The sequence below is a fragment of the Taeniopygia guttata genome, chromosome 1 (assembly GCF_048771995.1).
Source record: "Taeniopygia guttata chromosome 1, bTaeGut7.mat, whole genome shotgun sequence".
Lineage (NCBI taxonomy): Eukaryota > Metazoa > Chordata > Aves > Passeriformes > Estrildidae > Taeniopygia > Taeniopygia guttata.
In genome coordinates, this window is record NC_133024.1 from 37,863,472 (window position 1) to 37,885,436 (window position 21,965).

Genomic DNA, 21,965 nt, shown 5'->3' on the forward strand with positions numbered 1-21,965 from the left:
CTTTCTTCTCATTATTGTGTTCCTCTACACTCTTCAAATTGAAATATCTCTAGGGGATTTTTACAAATGTATAATTTGTTTCTCTGAAATCTAAATTAATCTATGTTATCATACTTTGTTGGTGGTGTGAGAGATACTGGGTTTGGCTCAAAACCTTGGCAGAAAAGAAAGGATCTGTGTGCTGCTTCTGATACAACAGAGGCCCTTTTTTCCATTTCACACTTGCCTCAAGATTTGCCAACAACTGGTAATGTACCAAAGTAGCTATTATGCAAGGGGACTGTCCACACAGAGATGAACAGAGAAAAGTATTCTGCACTAATGATCTCCACACAGACAACCACTGTGGTAAATGCCCAATTGTGATCCTGAGCTGGTTGCATGGACTGAGCCCCAATGGAAGGCAGCTCCAGGGAGCCATGTGGGCTCTGACATGGGAATCTGGAGGGATGGGTTCAGTTTCCATCCTGCCACAAAGACTTCTGGGCAGATGTGAGTCAGATTCACTGGGTCACGTGTAATAATGAGATATAGCTGCACTTCTAATATCTTCACTGATAGTAGATCCTTGTTATTCTTGGAGTTTGAGTAGCGTTTTTGTCCTTCTATCTCCAGCAGTTTCAGTTCTCAGACTTGGAATACTCCAGGGAAATGCTGTGCAAGGCTTCCAAGGAAGCCTTTCTCACCAAAATCCTATCCAGAACTCCAAAGAGAAATTCTGAACACCGTTTGAGATTTCTGACTTATCAGTGTGAACTCAAAAGGTTCAAGTAATTCACATACACTTTGTGTGACTACCCAAGATAATGTGAGGTTTATATTCTGTTCACTACTGCTGCAACTCAGAAAATCTTTTGAAAGTGCAATAGAAACTTGTTTTGAGTGATATACAAAGAGACTTTTCCATTTAATGCATGTTTGTGTCTGGAAAGAATGGGAAAACTGATGAAGGGAGAGGATATCTTGGTTGAAAGGCTGATGCAAAACGTAGGAGGGTTCAGTTCCCAGATGTATCACAGACACTCTTTGTCACCTTGGGATAGTCACTACAGGCACATCTCCAGGGCTGGTGGTAACACTAGCTGAGTGTAATATTATGCTGGAAACCAACTCCCCAGCCTGGATTGCAATGGAGACACAAACCAACGCAGCAGAGGCAACAGGAAGCACCAGCTATTAATGGGATCTGCTACTATCAAGAAGAAGCAGATGAAGCAAGTAGACAATCACAGAGTAGGCAATCTGCATGAACATCAGCTCATCATCTGCTCAATGGAGAGTCAAAGCTGGGCTTCAGTCTAGGCAGCCTGAATAAAGTGCTCATCTATGATCTAATTGCAATGAATTCACAAAGGTCAGTACATCCATCATCTCTCTTCATAGATCCTACAGTCATCACAGCTTAAATATTTTAGTCTAATCGCTAACATTAGTTAGTGCAAGTCTGGGCTTTAATGCACTAACTTAAGCTAATTCTTGCAATAATTCCTGACTTACTTGAAAGAAAGCTCTATTTGGTCATGATTCAGGGCTCATTCACAAACTGGTATTCAAGATGTTCACCCTTCGGTCCTATGAACATTGCTTTTCATTGCGAAACTTTGAAACCCAGCCATACTCTAATTTCAGCCTTCAGAGGGACAGAAAGTCTCAGAACCAACAACCAACCCCTTTGCTGAAAGGATCCTGGACAAAGTGACAAATTTAATCCCATGACCTCACTGCTGGAAGGGAGCTTCCCAGAAATTTTCCTTATGCAAGGGCAAAACAGCTGTTCTTTCATCTTTTTGGAGTCACGCCCACAGCACCTCCCCGGAATGCAAATGTGCCTGGGTTTAATGATGTGACAAGGTAATTAAGTGCTAATGTGTGGATGCAAAGGGTATAGAAGTTGCCAGATCCACTAAGTGCTGAAGCCAAACTGAGGCGTTTACCAGACTTACAACACATTACTGATATAGGGTGTTAATGTCTACACATTATTCCTGTTACACAAGGAAATTTTACAGTAATAGACAAATAAATTAACTTCATATTTGAATTTTAAAGAGTTATTCTAACAAGAAAGGAGCCAGGACCCAATCCTAGGTGCATGAGAAGCAATAGAAAAACTAGGACATAGCACTATTATTATTTAAATGACTACAATGCAGTCAGATGACAGCTCAGAATTGGACACTCCCCCTTCTCTATTAGCTTGATGTATTTGTGTTATATTAGTCCACATATACAGAGATTTAAGCATAAAACAGAATTATTGAGTTACAAAAAAGCACACAGACAGGAAGTCATAATAACATTGTCTAGATTAAATTGGCCCTGTACCCAGTCCTTAAATATCTCTAAATGGCATGCAAATGTCTGATTTAAGCAATTGAACTCCACACAATCCCATTCAAAGTGCACACTGCCCTATAAATAAACATATTTCCTACTCGAATGCAAATACTTGCTACATTATGACAATGAATATTTGCATAACAGGCACGAGTTCTTGTAAAGGCAGGTGCTTGAGTGACAGGTGATGAAGTCTGTAACTCCCCCGGGCTCAGGAGAGCTCCTCTGGGCACTGGAAGTATTCCTAGGTCCTGTGAAAAGATGAGAGTGGGATGGCCTCCAAGTGTCCCCTTGGCCTTTTCACAGTTTGTAGCCCAGCCTGTCTGTCCCAGCCCAGGGGCATGTTCCATGGCTGTGCCACGGGCTGGCGGAGCTCAGCTCAGCTCCCACTGTCATTGTCTTTTCTTTGCTTTCCAATTACACCTGTTAGAATCACAGTGCTTTTAGTCATCATCATTTGAGTTGTGCAACAAAGTGACACAACAAAGCAGTGGAAAAGGAAGATGACTTGTGAGTATCAGTGTTTTGGAAGAGAGTATACAGACTGACGTGAGAAGACAAGAGGCTGGGCACTGTACGGTTTGCAGCAGAAGACTGAAGAGATCAGCAAGGTGTCCAAGGATATCAGGAAGACTGTAGGTGCTGCCTCTGAGGATCAGGATCTCTCTACACCTGTATTGTCCTGTTGCACAACACCTGCATTGTCCTATCACCTCTCCTCTTCTTCGTTGTTCGTCGATTAACTGACATGACTAAATGAACATCAGCATGTATCAGAGAGAATTTTGGGGGCCAAGAGACTCCTGCTTTTATAGGAGCTGTCAAGCTGACCCTTTGCAGTTTGTCTGACTGGCACATATACTGGGCTTTCAATCCTCATAGCTAAAGAAATGGAAAGCATAGCCTAAAACCACCAAAGTTTATTGTGCTAAACCTTCTTTAGCACAATACTGCATATGTCTGTGTGCCTTGTCTTTTGATTTAGATGAGACCTATCAAGGTCCAGGTGGCTGGAGTTGGGCTGCTGTGAACAGCACCTGTTTTTTTTGAGTTGTCCTTTGTGACTTCAGAGAGACCTGCACACCGCTGAGGAGAGGGGAGCTCAGCACAGCTGACCACAGACGTAGCCATCACTGCCACATGCCAGAGGGTGAACCTCACCCGACTGCCACATAAAACATCATTCACATCACTGAGCTACGTCCTGGTGGACAGCATTAAACCTGTGACTTCCAAATCTGTTTCCGAAGCCTTCTGCATCCCTAGCCATGGATAACCATTAACTTCCACAGGAAGAGGTCAGATAGTTCTGGACCTAAAAGGGGAATTTCACAACTGTTTAAGCTTGCAATAAGTTTCAAGACCTCTATTTCAGAACAGCAACTTTTTTTATACCTGTAGTCACTTAAAAATTAGGAACAGAGCTGTATGATTTTGAAAAATGTCTTGTTACCTAGATGATATTTTTTAGGAAATTTCCTAAGTGGTTTAAAATACTCTATCCTATCCTATCAAGTATACATTTCCACTGGGCTTTGCCAAGATGGTAACACAGATATCCTTTTAGAAGAGGTTAAGCTATAAAGCAAGGGAGTGATTTTCTAGAGAGCTACGTGGGCATGTTAATTACCAGGGTTAATAAAAGGGTGATCCTTGTGTGCCTTAATTCTAAGGTGTCCAAATGGAAAAAGACTCTAATTTCCAGGGATGCTTGTAAAAAGGTACTTCATTTTGGGCACTCTAAAACTGAATATATTCAAATCAATTGCAGTCTTAATAAATAGATGAGAAAATTATGAGAGGTACTGGCCAATTCTTTTGCTCTTTCTGATAATGCTGGATTATACCTTAGTGTTATGTCCTTAAAAAAAAAACCCAAACAAATAAGACAACAAGATGCTATTTTTAGAAATCTCAGACATGACCAAGAAGTTAAAATTTAAAAAATTTAAACAGGGTTTTTACAAGGATGTCAAAAACACCAACCCCTCCTCTGCCCCAATATGCCATATCACCTAGTCTGGAAAAAGAAGGACTAAAAAGCATCCAGACTTCTAAAAACTACCAACTGGCTCTAGCCTGGACAGGTAAGTGAGTAATTTACTCACTAACCAAAGGATTGGCAAAGGTCCTGCCATGACAGCAACCTTCTCCCTGCTCTGCATAGCCTGCCTCTCTACCTATCCCAGTCCTAACCTGCTGGAAAGGAGGAGCTTTGCTCTGTCCCTTCCTTATTTATAACTTGTTGAGAGCTGGGAGGGAGGGAGGGAGGGGTGAGCTCCCTGTGGTGCATCCTGCTGCTGCCTGCCCGTGCCAGCCTCGCACCACCACCACAAATGCCTCCCGTGCAGCGCCGTGGCCGCCTCCGCGCCCTGGGCTTCCTCTGGCTGTGGGCGCTGGTGGAAGCGAAGACCAGAACTTACTACCTTGGGATTGTGGAGGAGAACTGGGACTATGCACCATCTGGGAAAAATCTGATCACAGGGCAAAGCCTCTTAGAGGACAAGTAAGTGACTGGGGGCTTTGATAAGCTGGAGATGTACCAACAACTCCGAAACAAAATTCGTTAATGTGGTAATTTTGCTGCAAATGTCTTAAGATGGCCTTTTCCTTCTCTTTATTCTGATGATGTTGTCATAGGTGAGAATTCAGTTTCAAGGCAAGGGTAGACTTTGATTGATTTCTCTTCCATTGTGGTTGATTAAGAAAGGTGATATCTAGCATGCATTTGAAGAGGATTTTAATGAACTGATATTTGTCAAAAAAGCATCAGGTATGGGCTCAAAATCCCCTATCTGTATTTCACAGAGATGCAGGTATCCCTGGGACTAGGTATCAAAAAGCAAACTGCAATTTTGCTATAACCAAGCACACTCTTTGCAGTAAAACACAAACCTCTGTTTACTGGCATATTGCATAATTTTAAATATTTTCCCTGATAAAATTTGGGAAACTTGGTAAGATATTATGAAATTCAGTTGTGTATAGTACCTACGAATGGGACACAAGTCCTTATATCCATGCAATCTATACAACTGTGAGGACTTCCATTTTGGAAATGTGTATAGATATGTGCTTAGATACACAACAGTGAATGGTCAGACAGAATTCCTGGTGATCTCTGAAACTGGGGAGTGCAGGTGAGCGCTGTGATGAATCGTGCCTTGGCCAGTGAAACAGGTGTCTGCTCTCATGCCCACATGGCTGGGGCTGGCTGTGTGTTCCTCCCAGAGCAGGAGAGCTGGCCAGGATGTTGGTGGAGATGCCTGGTGCCTGTCTAAAGAATGATTTGGGTTGGAGGGGACTTTTAAAGGTCCTCTCGTTCACCTCCCCTGCCATGCTCAGAGTCATCTTCAATTAGGTCAGGTTGCTCAGAGGCACATCCAAGCTGAATTTGAATGCTTCCAAGGATGGGGCATCCACCAACTCTCTGGGCAATGTGTGCTGGTGTTCTACCACCTTCATTGTTAAAAACTTTTTTCTTACATCTGAATTGACTCTCTTTTTGTTTGAAACCATTGCTTCTTACATGATGGGATTCAAATGTGTGGACATATTTTTAACATTGCATTGATATTTTTGGCACACTAGAAGTATTTTGGGGATCCCTCCTCAGTGTCTAGGCTTGGGATTGGAGTGGGAGCTGTGAGGAAGTGAGGAGGTCCTGGTCTCTGTACCAGCTTTGGAGGCTCACTGGGAGCTAGATGCTGAGTCCCAGAAGCTAGAATTGGAAATGTACGTTCTGACTTTTCAGGAAATTCCAAGCAAGTCTGGACATGTCTCTAGTGGTAAGTAATTTCAGAATCACTCTCAGATGAATTTAATAAAAGAAACTATTTTGTCACAAGAAGGAGATGAGAACGACTTTTATTTTTCAACACAAATTTATGCTTAAGCTTTTAATAGCTAGAAGTCCCAGATGGCATCCAGGTCAATAGGTATTACATTTATAGGTAGAATTAAGGGTATTCGTTTGTTCTCAGCCCATGAAAAAAAGCTTTACTGGCAAAATTATTCCTCATTTATATTAAATACCCGAATTTCTCACTGTCCTAGTCTGTATAGCAGAGGATAACTTTCTCCAGTCAATAAACTAGAAGATCTCTCACTACAGAGTAGTTCAGCATTAACTGAAGAGCAGCTACTTATAAATCCACTTCAATGGAGAGGTATTTAATAGAGATACCACAGAGAGATTGGAATCTGTTCTGTGAATTGTACTTTTGAGGCTGTGTGCACTTTGTGCTCCATGAACATCAAGTGGCACACTTACTTTTAAGTTTCTGACATAAATGCAATTTTTTTTTTACTAATTGGCAACACAGGGATGGAAGATAATTTATGTCTTCAGTCATCATGGCAATGTAATAATTACAGAATGCTAATTACAAAAGGTTTACCCACAGAGGATTTTCATCTAGAGTACACATTCAAAGCTGGGGAGATGTTTTCCACGAACTCCCTACATGCAAAATAATTAAGTGATTTTTGTTTTTTTACTCCATTTTTAAATTGTATTGAGTTGAGCGAGGATAAAGTGCTGTAATCTGGAATAATAGTGTCTGCATAAGTATGTGGGTTAAATAGTGAACCAGAAATAGCTATTTTGACTATTCAGCTCTTTAGGATAATCTCTAATGTAAATTTAAAACAGTATAATAATGGGCTACTTTTCAGCTAATGAATTGGTTCCTATGGATATTATAAAAAATGTAGTTCCATAAGCAAAGTTTAAGGATCAGTTTCCAGGTAGGGACTGGAATGCCTTTCGAGCCATGTCTGTTCTGCAAGCAGCAGCACTCAGGCTGGCTGAGCCAAGCACTTCTCACCTTGTGAAGCATCCTCACAGCACCCATCTGATGGGGCACGGTCCCAGCTGTATTGAGAGGGAAGTGAAGATAAAGAGGTTGCAGACAAGTCGGTTATCTTTAAAACAACTGGTGCATACACAAAAAGGAATGCTCCCTTTGATTCCAGCTAGCCCACAGAGATATAATCAAAACCACTTATTCCTCAGTACTTAATGAAAATCCTGAGTTAGCAAGTGTGCAATGGAAAGTGTTACATTACCTGGATCAGATAGTAACATTTAAGAGACGATTTTCAATGTTGCTTGCCAAAGTCAATATCTTCCTCAGCCTTTCATTTTTAGTAGTAAAGAGGATAAAGGGGGCTTTGGTAGCTGAAGTATAGGGCTAGAAACCAGGTGAGCAGATTCTGGCACCAGACACAACTATGATGCTCAGTTCCTGTTGTGCTGGTGCTGAGCGAGCTGCCTCTGGAGTCAGGAATCCTAGTGCTGCATCAGAACCTGCCTGGGTGTGAGCTGAACAGACTGCCTCTCATCAGAGCTGATTAGCCCAAATGAGCCCTCTTAGCAGAATTATTCTGCTAGGATGATTATTTTTATTATGCCTTGTCTTACTGCAGTGCTCCAGAGCCAGCCTGCTGCTTGCACAGGTATCTTGCTGGACATCAGTAATTTTAAAGCAAAAAGACTAATGAGGCTGTTCACCTCTTCCCTTTGTCTTGTCTAAGCTTGACACCTCAAGCTGTTCTACTAATTCTCAAACTTTGGAGTGCTGTGAGTAAAACCAAAACATTTCACTCTCTGTTCTCCCTTCAGAAATGTAACTTACATTTTCTGGAGCACACAGGGCTTTGAAATCACAGGTCTAGATTACAGCCACTGAGCATAGGCGAGCTGTGAGGGGGATCAGCGTCCCTTCCCACCTGACATAAGTGGTGCTGACATCATTAAACCATGCTGAACTAGACACACAGGGTGCAAGTGCTGTCAGTGCTGCTGGATGTGCTGCAGATCCCTGCGAGATTTTGTGAGTTTGGGCATGAATATTGCTGCTGCAGGAGGGTATTGTTTGGATGTTTTCTGCTTTCTGTAATGGTCCCATGGAAAATGGTCCTTCAAGAGGAGAATAATACCTAGGTGTCATGGTTTAACATCCACCAGTCATTATTTCCCCACTGTAGCTCAGCCCTCAGGATAAAAGTTTAGTTGATAATCCCTTGAAATTACCTTGATACGAGTTTATATGATGGACTCTTAAATCTTGCTCTGCTGGTGGTAGATGTTAGTAAGTTTTGCCTGATGGAGCAGCTCATCCCTTCTCTTTAGGGCACCAATCCTACGTTTATTTATCTGGGCCAAGTCTTTCACCCACCAGCACTAACTGGTGTTTTTTGTTAGCACAGCATTGAACACAGTTTGTGCAATTTGCCTGTGAGGAGATCCCACCCAGAGAAATGACGGTGAAACTGTCGTCACAGATGCTACACTAATGGCTGAGTAATTATGAGGTCAAATAACCCAATTGCAACAGCAGAGATGATCATTGTGGGAAGGGTCAACATCAAAAGGGTATTTGAGGTGAAATCCTGGCTCTAATGAAGCCTGAGAGGAGCTTTGTTACTGACTTTGGGGGCAAGTTTATTGTAGGAGGGAAGCCATCAAACCACACCAGTGACACCTCAGAGCCTCATCTAAGATTTCATGGATTTTATTGACCTCTGTGGCTCATGTGGGTCAGAAAAAGCCTAAAAACATCCTTTGAGGGCTTTGTGTCTCTGTCTTTTGAGGACACTCAGCTTTGTTGTTCAAGGCTTTGTGGTTAAGGCGCCATTTAAAAAAATGAGTTGGCAGCACTGGTCCCCCTTCCCTGGCCATCCCTCAAGCATAGACATTGCACTGGCCTGGGCTTGGGAGTAATGGTTTCTTAGAGAGTTACCTTGAACAGGTTACGTGACCCAGGGGTTAAAACAATTGTGTCAGTCTGGAGCCCTGTCCTGGCACTGCCCTGGCTTACTTTAGCCACAGGAAAAATCAGGACCTTTGAGGAATTAAAATGGTTATAAGCCCAAACACAGGGTATGTAAAGAGTGTGAAGAGTAAGGAAGGTTTCACCATCTATAGATTTTAGGGAATAAACCCATAAAGATGGTTGTTTAAATGGTTATGAGTGTAAAGTTGATGGGACTTTAATGGAACAACAATAAAAATAAATTTTGCACTTGTGTGCATTTGCACCCAGGACTATACAGTAGCTAGTGAGAAAGTTAACCACAGGAGAAAATTTGGGACTCCACATCTAGTAGTTATTCTGAGTGCTATTTTTTGGCACTCAGTGGTGATTACAGCAGCAAACAAACTCAGGAGGCTTTGAATTTTTATCTGTGAGGATCTGTCTCCAGACTACTGAAGAGCTGTTTACTTGTCTATGCACAAGGCATCTTCCCATTTCTTTCTGCTCACTGTAACACAGTGCTCATGTAAGCACCTCTTGGAAAACATAACCTGTGTTAGGTTGTAGATCAAAGGTAACACAAACCCAGTAAAAATTGTGGCAAAACACATCTTCTGTGTGATAAAAGAAATGGGTGTAGAAATTACACTTCACACATGGATCTACCTGGAAATGGCCAATTGTTTGCACGTCTAGTCTTGATTTGAAGTAGAATATACACAACACTCTTGATTTACTCTTTCTGTGGAAGATTTGTATTGCTTGTCATTGCAGGGAACTGGATTTCTATAATTATGCTTACACTTACTTTAAAGAACTAGAGATAATTCCCTGTTAATAATTCCCTGTTCCACTCAGGTGCATTTCCAACTTTTCTTGGAGCTTTGGAAGTGCTGAGAGGGGTCAAGCACCAAAATGAAATCAGACACAGAAATAAAGGCAGGATTTGCATGTCGTTCTCAGTCAGAACAAGACTTTTTATGCCAATTTGCAAACCTGCTTATCTCTATATGTAACCTCGAGACTGGCCTGACCACAGGAGATGAAAAGGAATTTAGGAAGTTTGCATGGGTACTACCCCAGAGGATGGAGTATTCTCCTTTACTGTAGGAAGAAAGGCTGTCTGAGCATCATGACTTTATGCACATGATGGCAGACTTTATGCAGGCTGATAACTGAGTTAGAGGGAAATAGTTAAAATTTAGAGGAGCAGCTCTTACATCTGCACAAGATCAGAAAGATGGAAGAGATTCAGACAGAAGCATCAAAAAGCCACCAGGAGGATGAAGCAGTTTGAAGTGAGCAGGAGAATATGAAGAGGCAGGGAGAAGCTTTGTGTTCTTGTGAGAGGAATGACAGATAGGAAACATTTTGGCATTAGATCCAGTGTGGATAGTCCTTCTGCAAAAGGACCTCAAACACTGCAATTTGAAGCACAGCAACACTTGTAAAGAGGCACGGAGCTACTAGCTACTTGGGAAAGCTGTGTGGGCCTCCAAAATCCTCCTGGATGAAATGGGACAGCCTGGGCACCTAGAATGGGACTCACAACAACGTGAGTGCTCTGTTTTCAGATACTGAGGGCAGCCAAAAGGATGTGCTGGAAATACATCTGTACAGACAGAGCATCACCTACACTGTATCTGGCTGCAGCTGATATCCATTGCACCCATTTGAACAGTCCTCCTTTTAGAAAGCTGCCACTGAAAGACTTTTCTGACTTCTAGATGGCTTTGAGTAGAAGGCAAGCACAGATAGAGATATTATAGCATAGCTTTAGGCACTGAGACTTTCTCAGTGCCTAAGCCTAGAGGGTTTTCTTATGGCAACTTCTTGAATTTTGATAACTAACTGGATTTTGGGATCACAATCTATGCATCTAAAAGAGCTAGGGTCGTGTGAAGCATTTAACAAAGCCTGACTAAGAAGTTTGTTTTTCTGGGGTACAATTCTCCTTCTTCAGAAAATAAGTGTATCCCAGAGGTGTTCTGAAAGAGTGTGCAATGTTGTCTGGACATAAAGATACATGGCAAAAGCATGGTGCCAATTGCACCAAAATATTTAGTGGCTGGTGAAACTGGGCCACTAAACTGATGAGAAATATCTCATGAAAAGAAGGATTTTCTGAAAAAAATAGATTTTATATTTTTCTACAGAACATTTCTTATAAACTATAAAAAAAAAAAATCAATTCATAATTCGAATTAGGGATAGCCAGGTGAATACATTGCCATGAGGCAAGGAAACGTGCATTTACACTGCACTCCTACTGACACCACCTCCTACTCTGTGGTAAACTGCTAGCAGCTCTTCCCCCAGGCAATAGAAGGTATCTTCTTGGTGAATGTGATGTGACTTGCCAGGTTGTGCTATGTCCACAGACTACAGACACCTGCTAATTCACTGAAAATCCAGATTTCCTGGCAACTCATTCCTTAGCCCTGCTTTTGGGGTGTATTTATCCAGCATATGCTATTCTGTGGAGAAGCAGAATGAGAAGCTTCTGCCTCTTCCCCCCAGTCCTACCCCACTGTTTCTGCCCCAGCAATATAATTGACAATGTTTTAATTTCTGCCAAAACTTGTGGCTTCTTATAAAGTGCACATTTCAAATGAAAAAATGTACTTTTTGGAGGCTTTTATACCTAGATTACTTCAGGGGCCTGTTTTAGGCAGTGATCCTGGAGGTGTAATGGCCACAGGTGGGAGATGTTGTGTATTATGGTGTCATAGAAATCACAGAATCACAGAAAGCTTTGGGTAGAGGGAGAAGTGGATGTTGTGGTGAAGAAATTAAAGCAAATCATGCCTTTCAACTTATGTGACATCCATCACTTTGGTTGCTTGCACTTCACAAAAGAATCTAAACAAAATTTGTGAATCAAGTGAACTCACCAGCCAAAAACCTCACGATACATATGAAATTGCTTTATTTCTGCCAGTGATATTTCAGGAAAATTTAGTTCACTTTTTAATGAGTTTTTTAGGAAGCATGAAAGTTCAATCAATCTTCAGGGCACGGAAAAGCTCATGGTCAATTATGGTGAAATTGGCCATACAATTCCTTGCTTGCTATATAGCAGAGTCTTATTTTTGCCTTCATTGAGTGTTATAATTAGGGATTAAGATTGTATATCATATTTACCAGCTATAACATGAAGAGAATTAAAAAATGGATTTTATATCATCACAGATAGGATGAACATGGGTCATCAGTATGATATAGTTAAAAGGGCAAAAGTGATTCCCTGTAAGAAATACTGACTGGGAGCATCTCTGGCCCTAGTAATATTACTTGCCTATTGTATGAGTTCTTGTGTCCAGACTTCAACAGAGACAGAGAAATTCTTGCTTTCAAGAGAGAGCTTTGCGTAAGATTTGTGATAAAGAGTGTCAGTGTGCTTCGTTTGTACAGAAGAAGGGTAGGAGGCAATTTAGTCAATTAATTAAATCTTATGCAAGTGCCTGCATAGAAAAGAAGTTTTTGATGGTATGTGGCTCCTTTGATCTGAGAGAGAACTTGACTGGAACCAGTGGTTGGAGTATGGAGCTGGATGATATTAGACTGCAAATGCAATTTAAGCTTTGAAGAGAGCAGCTGTTTAAAAGTCATAATGTGTTAACCACTGACCATATGGTTGGTTCTCCATCACTTGAAGTTGCTATAAACATAGACTCTGGAATGTGGAAGTTATGCATTTCATGCAAAATACATTTAATGCTACTCTTCCAGGGAGTTGAGCTGGTTGATTAGAATCTCTCTTACTGGCTTTGAAAAATCCTAATTTAGTTTTAATTTCCTTCTGAATAGTCATGCTTTCAGAGGTGAGGTTTCAAACCTTCAAAAGAGGGAGAAGCTGTTAAAATTGAGCAGCTTGAGGTTTGAGTGGCTGGTCCCCTATGAAGGCTTGGAGCAACTGTGCTAAAGACCAGACCTGCAAGGGGAATGGTTGTTACTGTACAGAAAGGGGCTTGGGCCCTGCTAGTCCTGTCCTGATGTACTCCTGAGCTTTAACTCAATTCCACCAGCCATGAGGTGTGTCCCAGGGAACTATTTATTTGCACTGCAAGCACCAGTTTTTTTACCTGTTCTTAAGACAGGTTTACTGTCTCTCAAATTTCCCCTTCCCAACGCTAGGTTTGCAAGTGTGTATGCAACAAGAGGAGCCAACCGGATAGGACGTGTGTACAAAAAGGCTATTTTTAGGCAATTCACGGATGACACTTACTCCCAGGAGATCCCCAAAGCAGCATGGCTGGGGTTCCTTGGCCCAGTCCTGAAGGCAGAAGAAGAGGATGTCTTTATCATCCATCTGAAAAACTTTGCTTCCCGCCCATACTCTGTGCACCCACATGGGGTCTTCTATGACAAGGATTCTGAAGGTAAAGTCTTGCCTTTTCCTCTCTTTTTCCCTGGAGTAACTAATATCATGGCTACAAGTCTGCCCCAGTATTTATTGTTATTGACATTGACATCAGAGGACTTTAGATCACCCTCTGATAAACTCATCAGTAATTGCAGCTGATGACTAAAACCAGGAACAGCCTCATCTCAAAACTTTTTGCCACAAACTTTCAACACCTGGGATAAACCCAGTACTGAAACAGGTTAGATGGGTCTTTTTGCCTGAATTATTTTTCTGAATCATAACTCACCAAAACATCTTCCCTCCTTCCTTCTGCCTCTAGTCTGTTTGAATAGATGGAGTTCTTGCAAATATGTTTTCCTCTCTTTTAACCTATAACAGACATGATCTAATTTTCAGAATCCCAGACCTATGGATGTATATTTTTTTTAGAGGATTCTGTGGATGTGCCTACAGTCAGTATTCTCATCAGTTTCCTGTGAAAAAATACACACTGTTAGATGACAAAATTCTAGATGACTGATAAGAGTGAAGAGACTAGGAAGAAATAGAGCCTGTTAATGCATTTTTAAAGATTTATCTACCAAAAAGAAATGGATTTTAACTCCCAATATATTTGTGGTCAGATTGACAGAAATTATGAGTTTTTAAAAATTTCTCAATGATTCTGCATTTGTGAATGCTGCTATTATTTTATAAATGCAAGTTAAAATAGAATATTTAACAAAAACAACTAGGGTATGACTAAAGTCTTTCTTTTTCCTTTTTACGTATTAGGAGCACTTTACCCTGATGGAACTGGCGGTAAAAGCAAAGAGGACGACTTTGTTGTTCCCGGTGGAAATTACACATACACATGGCCAGTAAGGAAAGACTATTCCCCAACTTTGGCAGACTCAAACTGCTTGACTTGGATTTACCATTCTCACATTGACACACCAAGAGATATTGCATCTGGTTTAATTGGGCCTCTGCTGGTGTGTAAAAAAGGTACTGAGCTAGAAACACTGATAGGGCAAGCCCCTCTGCCAAGCTTGGCATCTTAACAGTCATTTTTGCTTACAGGTTTAAACATGATGGTCTAGAGTCTATCCCTACATAGCCCATAAAAAGGGGCAAGGAATAGATGGGCCATTCCAGGAGCATCCCAGGGTAGGTATTGTAGCTCTGGGACAACCCCCTTCCTGCTCCCCTTTGGCTTCACGATAGATTTGCCTCAGCTGGTGGAGGGACTGCAGCATGCTCAGTGACCATCCCGTCGTGACCAAGACCAAAAACAAGTATTCCCAAACTGAGGAAATTTCAGGATGAACAAAGGACTTATTGCTCAGGAAATCAGATTAGAGCTGGGTGGGTGAATTTGGCAGTAGCATTTACGTACTTGAAAGCCCAGTATTTGTAATTTTTTCCACATAGAGAGTATGTATTTATTTTTGTTTACAAGTTATATCTTACAACCTTATGGGGGTGTGCACAGAACAGCCTCTCCTGTGTATTTTATAGTCTGCTAATGTTGTGCTGGAGATATATGAACCAGCCCTCTCTATCAGCTGAGTCATTGCCACCTCTCCCCCTGGGCACATGTAACTCTCCCACCTCTTTTCAGTAACTCCTAGAGTACAAAATCAGCCTTGATCTCATATGCAGTACTTCTAAGTGAAATAGGTTCTATATATGAAGAAGAGAAAGACTTTAATGTGGAAAAGAAAGGCCTGGTTTCCATCTTAACTTACACAATTAAAATGTCTCAGACTTACATTCTCCTCAAGAGCCTTTGAAATTCACAGAACTGAATATGTGACACTGAGCTGATAACTACAAGATAACATATGAAGCTAGGAGACAGCATATTCCAAACAATCCTAGCCTGAAAGACCAGATTATCTCCATGTTTGGCCTTGAATTCATGAAGGAGCATATCTACATGATATAGTCCTCCAGCTGGTGGTGGTGGACACAGGACTGAGAGCAAGACTCTCAGCTTCCCCCTGGAGAAGGCAGAGGAAGGGAAAGTTTTCATGGGATCAGAGACAGACTGATTGGAGTGAAGTCTACACCCACCAGAGGATAACAACAGACTACTCAGTATCACCAGTCCTATGGTCTCAGGTTGCTCCCCACATAGATACAGGGATAGAGATGTTGAACTTAGCTGGAATAAATTTTGTTCATCCTGTCTTCAGCCTTTTAAAATGTAAGTATCTAGTCCTAGATAACTCTCATGGATTCCTTGTCAGTCTGTGGAGAGTGAGCCACATTCAGAAGGCCACTCTGGGGGTTATGGTTCAGCATTCATTTCAGTTCAACAGAAATGCAGGCTACCACTCATTACTCCTTAATTCCTTGTCATAAAACCCCATGAGTCACTGGTTTCTGGATAGATCCAGCTCATGACCTGGCTCACTGTGCAGGAACACATATGTTATCTGACACTGACTAAGGGACAGGGCTGGATGCAGAGGGCCAAAGAGTGTGGAAATGGGACAACAGATATTGGCAGGTACTTGTGCTCATGTCAGACCAAATACATGCTGAAATATCAGCTTGACTTAGCTTAGCTTCGCCTTCTGGAGGCACTCATCTGTTCAAAGTCTGTTGTGGGGGGGCGGGGGGGTGTGTCAAAATGCCTTAGAAGAGCAAAATTAGGTGAAATTCATCCTGCCCTGCAGACTGTGGGCAAAGAACTGTATCTCCTCAAGTGTGCCAAGGTTATTGTCATATCTAGATTCAATCTGGTCCCAGGCTTTTTTTATCACTTTCCTTTTTGTTTGCAATTTAGGAACTGCAGATGAGACCACAATAGAAGGGACTGGTGCTGCTAATGCTTTTGCCCTGATGTTTAGCATTGTAGATGAAAACTTCAGCTGGTACCTCGATGAGAATATAAACACCTTCTGCTTAGAACCAGACACAGTTAACAAAGAGGATGAAGGTTTCCAGACCAGCAACCGAATGCATGGTGAGAAGGACTTTTGAGTAAATGGTGACCTACAGCAGTGACCAGGCTCTTTTCAATTCATTAGGACTTTCTGTCTCCTGTGATGTCTCTCCTTTATCTGTGTCAGCAAGGAATGGGTCAGAATGTTGAACTACTGTGTTGATAAAAACCTCTCCCTAAAAACAGCATGACACTTGCACAAAGGAGATTTGGCTTTCATGCCCAGCTCTGACATTTGTTTAGCATTTTATCTTAGGCAACAGATCTTTGTCCAGCTGTGCAAAGAGCAAAGAAAGCTGCAAAGCAATTTGAGGTGTGTGTGTATTGAAAGAATGGACTGGCTGGTATAACCACTGCTGCCCTTCAGAGATATACTGGCCAATGGAACTTTGTGTTGTTTGGACATTTGGTGTAAGAAGTTAATTCCAGATATTTCTGTATATTTTGTTTGCTCCAGGGAGCCTAGGAAATAAAGTATTTTGCAAAATATGAGTCTCATTCTCCTAGCATCCTGATACATTATCAGATGTGGAAGCTGAGGAAGACAGAGCTGAATTCACTGATTTGGCTGATAAAATTTTCAAATCTAAATTGTTTGAGCCTGGCATCTAATGGTATATTTATGACGTAGGACAAGAGGAAACAGATTTCAGCCATGCTAAGTAACTGCAGAACAAGTTAACTTCATTATCAGGCCTTTTTGGTGATGACTTGGCCTTTGTAACATCTTGATATTACCGAGGATGTTTTTCACAGGCCCAGACAGAGAATTTGGGGCATTTGATCATACAGAGACGTAAGACATATGTACAAAACGCTACTCTTCATCAAAGTGCCCATGAGGGCCTTATTTAGTGTGAACATTCAGGTAGTTTATTTTCTGGGCCAGGAAAGGATCACCTGTAGAAACGGGATCAGAGGCACTTTTCTTTCACCTTTCATAAAGTCTCATACTTTTGTTTTTAGCTATTAATGGTTATATATATGGCAATCTTCCCGGCTTGGAGATGTGTGCTGACACTTCCATGTCCTGGCACTTGTTTGGCATGGGAAGCGAGATAGACATCCACGCTGCTTATTTCTACGGCCACACGTTCACTAGCCGAGACCAGAGAGCAGATGTGGTCGGTCTCTTCCCGGCGACATTCATCACAGCGGAGATGACTCCTGGCAGCCCCGGGAGGTGGCTGATAACCTGCCAGGTCAATGAGCACTTACGAGGTACGCTGCCATAGACCTCCCTCATCAGCCTCTGTTATGTTTGGAAGAGAAAACTGGGAGATGTTTCCAGAGGAAGCAGGATTTGACACTTTTCTGTGTGACTTTGGAACAATCTGCAACTGTTTCAGCAGATAAACATCATTATTATGAGTTCTGTCACCAGAAATGATGCATGTTGGGCCAAATCTTCAGCTAATATGAGTGACTTGGCCGTGTAACTCATGTGAGGAAGACCTGCTAGACCTAGCACTGTCACTATGCTTCCTGGGTAAACCTGAGATTTTGATGAGCAATGAGAGGAGCTTTGAACACCAATTTTTCAACACAGTTTTTTTGTTATAGATAAGTACTTATGCATTAAAAAACACTCATGCCAGCTGAACACTTAATAGCTTTTTGACTTATGGAAATTGGGCAAAACTTGGCAGTGTTTCCAGAAACCATTATGTGAAGGAATTTGTTGGTGATGTGATACTTGTGTGGTGCAAGACCCCAAAAGCGTGTATCATAAACTAGGTGTCATGGCAGCAGGCAATGTATAGTTATCGTAGCAGAAACGAGTTGGGAGAATTCTTACACATTGATTGCAGTGGGGTTTGCATCAGGCAAAACAGACCCGATTCTGGCAAGCAATAGTGCCAGCAGAAATAACCAGTCTGTATTTCAGTGGATGTCAGGGGGAGATGATAGTATTTTGCAGATATCTGGAGGCACTCTGACCTCCAAAATCACTGTACAATCTTTATGAAGGTTAAGAAGTTGAGTAAATAAGTCCCCTAAAGAGCGTCATTGATGTCTGTGGGTTTCACCTGTTGCATAAAGTGTACCACCTTGCAAAGGAAGGGTGTTGGTATCTGGCCCATTGTAGGCAGAGAATGTATTTTGAAGTAGAAATTCACTGTAGTAATTTTTCTAATTCATGTAGCTCCCAGAGAATTTTGAATGTGCATTTGTATCCATGAGATTGCTGATTCTGCAGGTGGTCAGTGACAGTCTCCAGACTCTTTCTTCTCCCAGGTGGTATGGAGGCGCTATATGATGTTCAGATCTGCCAGAAAAACCTGTCTCACTCTTCATCAATCAGTCATATGCGAAGATATTATATTGCTGCTGAAGAAGTGCTCTGGAATTATGGACCTGACGGTTATGATAAATTCACTGGGCAGGGTTTGAACGCCACTGGCAGGTAAGATTTCTTGTCAACTCCCATTGTGCTTTAATTTCAGGAGTCTGTGTGACACTGCCCCGGTGACTCACATGGGCTAGGTCCTGCACTGTCATTAGTTTTAACTGAAAGGGGCAGGGAGGAATGGATTTAAACAGCCTTTTCAGGAAGCTAGATGCATAACTGTGATGCTTCAAGGTGCCTTCTGGAAGCACTTATCTTACTGCATTAAATCCCTGGGGAAAGTGAGGCACGCCAAGTTCAACACAGTTAATGACTCTTCATCGAGGCTCTTCAGGCAGCTTTCACACTTACAATCAGTGCAGTTCAGAGCTGCCACAGAGGTGGCAGAATTTTCCCCCAGATATTACTGATGGAGACAAATTGCATTATAGTGTCCCCCAGAAACGCCAACAATGATTAGACACACATTGTGCACAGTTCTTGCCCTAAGGTAAGTTGATATAGATGTCTCCCTAAGTAAATCAGGGTTAAACATAAAAGTCCAATGTACAATGAATGCTCATTTGTTGGCTAATTCAAACCAGCAATATCTTTCTTCATGTGCTAGGAAAGTGTATGGAGATTAGTAACTTGGGGGCCATTTTCCCTGTGTCTAGAGTAATAACTTTATCTGAAATGAAGAGTTCTGCTTGAACCTTCAATTATTTAACCAGTCCGATTTGCTAATTCCACAGTGAATCTGCAACATATTTCACACAAGGGACTGACAGAATAGGAGGGCAATACTGGAAAGTTCACTACGTGGGATATACTGATGCAACGTTCAGTAAGAAGACTTGGTCAGAGGACATGAAACACCTGGGAATACTTGGTACAGTGAATATTTTCCCCTCCTGTCATTACATCAGGTTTGAATGTAGAACCACCTGGACTGAGGGGGGAATTTAGTGCATGCAGCTCTCTGTTCTTTTGGTAGAAATGTGCTGGAGAGTAGTCCTTCTAACACCTTCCCTTACTCTGTTTTTTAAGGCCCTGTTATAAAAGCTGAAGTGGGAGATACAGTGCTGGTTACTTTTGCCAACAAAGCCAGAAGAAGCTATAGCATTATGGCACATGGTGTAAGCTTCAGCAAGCTGTCAGAAGGTGCTCCCTATTTAGATGGTAAGTTTTGGCTGCACTACTGGATTCAAATATCTGTAATACTTGAGTAAAAAAATCTGCTGCTGAGGTCCGCAGGTTTTCCCTTTCATGGATGCTAAGGCATGAAAGGATGATTTGATTAGTTTGAATCTACCTTTCATGTCACAATCAATGGGACTCCACAGACTGCAAATGTGATGGTTCTTCTCCTTGGATATGTGCCAGACAAGACATCTAAAACTAGCTGAGGCCTATGTTGAATAAAAGTCACAAGGACAATCCAATTTCTCTTAGTTCTAAACTAATATTGCTCCATTTCAAGGACTGGATTACCTCTGGACACGCTCCAGAATTATGACTCTTAGGATCTGGCATGATGGCCCTGCTGAGTCTTTGGCTACAGCTGTCCACATGGTCTCAGCTGCATCACTCCCAATTCTCTAATCCAGGCTGGCCATTATCCTTGCTTAACTCTCAGGATAGTTTCAAAGGCAGCTTTTATGTGATTTCTCTGGAACATATCACAAAGCAGTGATAATCCTTATTAATTCTCATAAATACATAACTGCTGAAATGGAGCATTTATGAAATTCTTCATATCATTTTGTGCAAATACAGGGTCTATAATCTAAGTATAACTATTGAATGTTAAATATCATGTTAATTGGTAGGCACCTTTTAGAGTCAGTAACAAGAAGACGCTCTGGAGATGTGATTCTGTCTCCACCACCACAGAAGTCTAGAGTTTGAGTTAGGAACTAAGCTTGAGATGGCCCAGTTAAGGTGAGATGAATCACATTCATAGTATCTACAGAGATAATGCTGTGGTCTCTGAAAAAGTGCATTTTCAGCACTAAAAAAGGAATGTAGTTTTCTTGTTGCCTAAATTGCTTTGCTTCCACTACAACACATCAAAAGAAACTCATGAGACATAATCCCTCTTTTGAAAATCGTGCTGGGAGAGAATTAGGTCAACATGTAAAACTCATCATACAATAAAATCAATGCAAAGGGCTTTATTAAATTGTTGTCTCTTGTTCCTGACTTTGTAACTCAACAAATTCACCAGGAGGCAAAACATAAAAAAACAACTGGCTTAAGTTCAGCCTTGAAATTATCTGCAAAGATCCTAATGCCACCCACGTCAGAGATAGTTCTTCCATGGACGTGCAGCTTCCTGCTTGAAAAGCTGTTGTGCTTTCATTTAACAGTCCCTGGTATGGTGCCCTTCAGCACTGCACACTTCAGTGTGTAGCAAAATCAACCCCAAACCTGCAATTCAGCAACCATGTGAGCTGGTGCACCTCTGGGTCTTTGGAGAGAAACCTGACTCCAGATCCATCAATAATCTGTCTTCCCCTCCTTCTCGCCTTTTAACTCTTGTGCCGTGGATTTCCATTACATCTACCGACAGGTGTATACATGCAGAAATCCTGTAGGTATACATGCAGAGCCTGTAGGTTTATGCTGAGGGTAAATAATTTTTCAGAGGTTGTGCATTGTCTAAGTGCCGCTTACTCATGTGAAAATACTGTAAATAAAAATACCTTACATCTAGAGATATCTGTAGATACGTGGGTTTTTTTCAGTGCTCTCAGGAAATACCCTTGCATGTTGCTTTTGACACCTGTCAGTCTCAGAGGTCTTTTGACTCCAAGTCAATGTTTGCCTCATTGAGGACTGTTGCAGGATGAATCCAGTAGTATTGGATACTGTGGAAGCTATACTCTGCTTTCTACTGCGGTTTACAGCAAATAGCTGTGCTCAGATGTAACACTGCTATTTTCACTTGTTCTAAGTTTCTAAGATTTTCTTGGAGTAGTAGAGACTGAGCATGCTGAGAAAATATAGATAATGAATGCTTCAGTGTCAAAGAAAATCTAAATGCACCCTTTGCATGGCAGCAGACAGTGGCCCAAATTTAAAAGTAGCCTCCAACAAAGAACATATCATTCACTCTCTGGAGATGCTGGCAAAGGCTCCTGTCACTGCTACAAAGTAAAAAAGAAATAATTACCAGGATCAGATTTGTTTTGAATTTCTAAAGAGCCACAGCTCCAGCTCCACTCACTA

The 21,965-nt window shown here is 41.6% G+C and overlaps 1 protein-coding gene across 3 annotated transcripts in view; it reads left to right on the top strand.

Moving 5' to 3' along the window:
• Positions 1-4,610: 4,610 nt before the first annotated feature.
• The window catches only part of HEPHL1 (hephaestin like 1), a 31,741-nt gene continuing 14,386 nt past the window's right edge, over positions 4,611-21,965 (top strand). For 2 of the 3 annotated variants that reach the window (XM_072927191.1, XM_072927194.1), the window contains exons 1-8: positions 4,611-4,843; positions 13,236-13,480; positions 14,242-14,454; positions 16,244-16,423; positions 17,369-17,623; positions 18,641-18,809; positions 19,487-19,623; positions 19,782-19,913. In XM_072927191.1, the coding sequence (XP_072783292.1) occupies positions 4,674-4,843; positions 13,236-13,480; positions 14,242-14,454; positions 16,244-16,423; positions 17,369-17,623; positions 18,641-18,809; positions 19,487-19,623; positions 19,782-19,913 (1,501 nt within the window). In that variant the 5' untranslated portion in view covers positions 4,611-4,673. Of the gene's footprint in view, positions 4,844-13,235; positions 13,481-14,241; positions 14,455-14,529; positions 14,617-16,243; positions 16,424-17,368; positions 17,624-18,640; positions 18,810-19,486; positions 19,624-19,781; positions 19,914-21,965 lie in introns of those variants that run through there. The other variant, XM_072927195.1, reaches the window with a different exon arrangement.